Here is a 5,130-nt window from a genome sequence, read left to right on the forward strand (position 1 = left end):
TCGTTTTGCTTATATATGTTGAGGTGTGTACTAGTGGGTGTTGCTTATCTGACTATTAAAGTACGTGTGTTTGTTCTACTGACTTGTTTCGCTTATATATGTTGAGGTGTTTACGAGTGGGTGTTGTTTATCTGACTATTAAAGTACGTGTGTTTGTTCTACTGACTTGTTTCGCTTATATATGTTGAGGCGTGTCTGAGTGGGTGTTATGTATCTGACTATTAAAGTACGTGTGTTCGACTGACTTGTTTCGCTTATATATGTTGAGGCGTGTTTGAGTGAGTGTTATGTATCTGACTATTAAAGTACGTGTGTTCTACTGACTTGTTTCGCTTAAATATGTTGAGGCGTGTGTGAGTGGATGTTGAGTATCTGGCACAAACAAATAGACGAGATAGTGCATTGACTGCCAGACGATGGACAGCTTTGCTTTTGTGCGAGTAGTGTATTTGTGGTATTACTTTGCATATCGCTAATTTGTCTTCGAGTTTCATAGTCCTCTGTCTTGTAAGTAAGTGACTACTTTTCACCTATTTATTTTCATTTGTTATTAGTCCTCTTCCAGACGTTCTTGACCTGCAAGCAGGGGACTACTTTTGACCTATTTATGTTCTTTTGTTAAAAGTCCTCTTCCAGACGTCCTTGACCTGCACGCAAGGGACTATTTTTGACCTATTTACGTTCTATTTATGTTCGTTTGTTATGTACATCTCGTGCAGGTGTTCGAGCCCACTGCCATACAGCCCGTGGACCTCAAAGACGCCCAAGAGGTGTGTACATCGGCGTCGCGGCAGTTTAAACACGTGTTTATTGGAGATACCAAACAAGCATCAACCGCTGGCCTCCCATGCGAACACATAAAGAGCAGCGGCAGTTTAATCGCGTGTTTATTGGAGATACTAAACTAACATTGAAAGCTGGGCTCGTGAGCGTCCTGGTGTTAATATGTGTCGGATTTCGGATTGAATAACTTTTGTGAGCATTTCATAGCATTCCATATCACCACACACACACACTCTCTCTCTCTCTCTCTCTCTCTCTCTCTTAACATTTGTGAGCATTGCATAGCATTCCATATCACCACACACACACTCTCTCTCTCTCTCTCTCTTAACATTTGTGAGCATTTCATAGCATTCCATATCACCACACACACTCTCTCTCTCTCTCTCTCTCTCTCTCTGTGAATGTTTAAATAGCCATCGATAATCTATAGGGAATCTGTGTATATTTGAGCTGGCATACACAGCGTCTATATGCTGCTCTATAGGGAATCTGTGTATGTCTGGGCGGGTATACACAGTGTTTATATGCTGCTCTATAGGGAATCTGTGTATGCCTGAGCTGGCACACACAGTGTCTCTATGCTGCTCCGTGTCACTTCATTGATAGTACTGCCAGACACATTAAGGGTCAAAATTTCGAGAGTGTGATCAGTCTTCTGTTGCTTAGACTACGGCTATGATTTGCACATCTCTCATGGACATCTCATCTCCCATATCATCATCTCATTTCTCATATTATCATCTCATCTCTCATATTATCATCTCATCTCTCATATTATCATCGCATCTTTCATATTATCATCTCATCTCTCATATTATCATCTCATCTCTCATATCATCATCTCATCTCTCATACCATCATCTCACCTCTCATATCATCATCTCATCTCGCATATCCTCCTCTCATCTCTCATTTTATCATCTCATCTCTTATATTTTTATCTCATCTATCATATTATCATCTCATCTCGCATATCATCATCTCATATTATTATCTCATCTATCATATTATCATCTCGTCTCTCATTTAATCATCTCATTTTATCATCTCATCTCTCATATTATCATCTCATCTATCATATTATCATCGCAGGCGATGGAACGGAACATTGCGCGCACATCCAGATCTTCTGCCGTCTCTGGCTCAAACTTCCCCTTCATCACGTACCCCGACGGAGTATGTGTGTGTGTGTGTGTGACTATAACCACACATGGCTTTCTGCGTAGTACAGGAGTATGTGTGTGTGTGTGACTATAACTACACATGGCTTTCTGCGTAGTACAGGAGTATGTGTGTGTGTGTGTGACTATAACCACACATGGCTTTGTGCGTAGTACAGGAGTATGTGTGTGTGTGTGTGACTATCACTACTTAGTGTGCAGGTTTATGTGTGCATGCTCAGACTGTCTGTGTATTGGTTGAGATGCCGTATTGGCGGTGTGGTGAGCGTAGTTAATTCTATAGATTCTACAGTGTATTTTTCCGTCGCCCCCTCTGTTCCGTTGTCGTTGCTATCTAGTACAAGTACGTCGTATCATCATATCGGCGCAATGTGACATTTGCGTACAGCTATGGGTAGTTTATTGAGCATTTCATAAAAAGTTCATCACATTTATATATACTCCATACGATTTATGATATATATCCAAAGTCATATCTAGTTGAATACGAATACAATCACACGCGATGCTCCTTTCCGACTGTGGGTTTAGCGTTTTAATTTAGGGTGAATTAGGGTGAAATCCTCAACCCTAAAATCGGCACACTCATGTGACAAACACGCATCATCCCCCTCATCCACTTATCTTATGTATATATCTGATGCACATATCTGATGTACATGTCTTATGTATATGTCTTATGTACATATCTTATGTACATATCTGATGTACATATCGTACATGCACATCTGTTGTCATCGTCCTCGTCCGCTCATGTGCATATCCTGGATTCCATCGTAGTCAGACGGTGCGATTATCCGCATAGGCAACATCGCCGTGATGCTCAGCAATGCTTCTTCTCTGGCAGCGCTCTTTACCACACGTAGACTTCAGAATGCGTTACGAGGCACCGACGGCTCAGGTATGGACCTGATTGTCTATTCTGCACGTGTGTGTGGCAATACTCTATAGTACACGCCTTATTTTACATATATAATCGTAAGGGTGTGTGTGCAAATGTGCTACAATACACCTCTTATAGTAATTATATGATCGTCGGGGCTTGTACAGGAATACGCTATATTACACCCACTTCTAGTTGATATATGATCGTAGTGGTGTGTGTGGCCATGCGCTATAATGCATCCCTTGTACTACATATATCGTATCTTTGTGCTATTGACTGTGGTTATGTTCTGTCTGAGTACCACTGATATGTGTAATGCTTTGTTGCTAGATTATCTGTAATCACGATACCACTGCTTTACGTTTATATATGTACCTGTTGGCTTGTTTCTTTCGCCGCTTCACTTTATACATATCAGATTACACCACTCTTCACTTTATACATATATGCTTATACCACTCGACACTGACATCTCGCAACACCTTCGCAGACGACAGTGACGAGGAAGAGGACGAAGGAGAACCACATGACACACCCATGAACGAAGACAACAACAGCGACGCTGATTCAGACCTACACCCAACCGCAGTGGCTGGTTCGGATAGTGATGAGCATAGCAACGACCATAGCAACAGTGATGGCGATGACAGTGGCGACGTCTGTGGGGAGCCCAATCCTGCTGCGCCTGTGCCTGCAGACGGCATGGATAGAGACTCTCGGGGTATGAGTCATGGGCAGGACGAGTCGGAGGACGAGGGGGATGAGCAAGATCTAGATCCTGGGGAGGGGAGTACTCGTGGTATGTCGATGAGCAGCTCTGCCATGCGGGCGCTCTCGAACGTAGGCGAGAGACCCGGCAAACCCACCACTCGCACACGCGTCGGCGCCGGCGCTATGTGGAGTGGCCGCGTGCAGGCCTCCCGCGAGCGTCAGCGTGAGAGAGAGCGCGAACGCCAACGCCACAGAGGCGCATCAGGCGAACGCCGCGTGAGCGCGCAGACGCGCGCGCCGGTGTATTCCAGTACGTCGCCTCCGTACCGGCGTCCGCGCGCTACGACAGCGGAGGCACATGCACAAAATGCCACAGATGTCGCGCGGACGCGGACGGACGCGGACGATATGGATGTGGATGCAGAAGAGGTCGAACACGACGACAAGCCGTAAGAGCGAATGGAGACATTAGATTAGTTAACGTATTCTGTTCAGTGATATACATACCTAAGCTAGTGTAACTGACTGAAGTGTTGTGTTTCCCGTTGACACTTTTCTTGAAACGAATCTCCCTGAACGTGTGCACAAGGATGAGCGAAGGGTGTACACCATGGTGAGTGGGCGTGTATCCATGGTTGGTGCGGACGTTTATTCGTTTTGTACCTTCTGAACTCTGTGCAGTCACGGTGTGCAGAGGATTTTCTATTGTATGTGTTAGCGTCGTCCGATTGATTGGAGTGGGGCATTTTCGTGGACAGACATACACCCGGACTACAATGGTGAGAGTACAGCACATTGTGCCACGGTGTATCGGTGCTGTATGGAGACTCGGTTTACATGGGTGTCTTACTTCTGAATCCCAATATCTATCGAATAGTACAATGATCCGGTCCGATAAGGACAGTGCTCTAATCCATACCGTCTGTACGTTGTGTCTGTGGTCTGTTGAAAATTGGAATAGCCCGACGAATCGCGACAGGGAGAGCCCGTGCAACCGACTGACAGAAACCATTCTACAATGTGTTTTTGGGATTGGGATTGTGATCTACACCCGATTTTCATAGTCATATCACAGATGTTCATATATTGCCTTCAAGCCGGTAACATCTTTACAACAGCCAATGTATGTGGTGGTGTAGAAGGTCAAACTGGCTTTGGCCTGTACGACTGACACAGCGAATACGAGCACAGCCTTAGGGTTTCACTACTTGGTATACTTCCAGTAAAGAAAATATGTTATAAATACCCAGATAAGATACCGATATAAAGAAATGTATCCAAACAGATCAACCGATGGATTCCGGTAGAGGTCGACTGCTGCGTTACTTTATTGGTGGCGGTTACACGCCGTTTGATACACACCGATGCTCATGTTTTAAACTACTTTTGGTATAGCTTGCGTACTACTGGCGTGACTTTCAAGACCCCGGTCTATCTAGTGTAGCAATGTCCGATATACGCAAAACATATATATATATATATATATAATTATATATATATATATATGTTTTATNCTGGTTCTTTGTGTGTGTGTGTGTGTGTGTGTNTNTGTATAATTTAGTCTAC

At 44.1% G+C, this 5,130-nt stretch overlaps 1 protein-coding gene across 1 annotated transcript; it reads left to right on the forward strand.

Moving 5' to 3' along the window:
- Nucleotides 1–15: 15 nt before the first annotated feature.
- On the forward strand, nt 16–4,854 carry SARC_02132 (hypothetical protein; the record flags this gene model as incomplete). Its single annotated transcript, XM_014304110.1, has 5 exons — nt 16–60; nt 720–770; nt 1,879–1,962; nt 2,748–2,868; nt 3,344–4,854. 5 exons carry the CDS (start codon nt 16–18, stop codon nt 4,015–4,017), a joined length of 975 nt encoding a protein of 324 aa, XP_014159585.1. The 3' UTR covers nt 4,018–4,854.
- Between the last annotated feature and the right edge of the window lie 276 nt (nt 4,855–5,130).

Source organism: Sphaeroforma arctica, assembly GCF_001186125.1.
Source record: "Sphaeroforma arctica JP610 unplaced genomic scaffold supercont1.93, whole genome shotgun sequence".
NCBI classification, from domain to species: Eukaryota; class Ichthyosporea; order Ichthyophonida; genus Sphaeroforma; species Sphaeroforma arctica.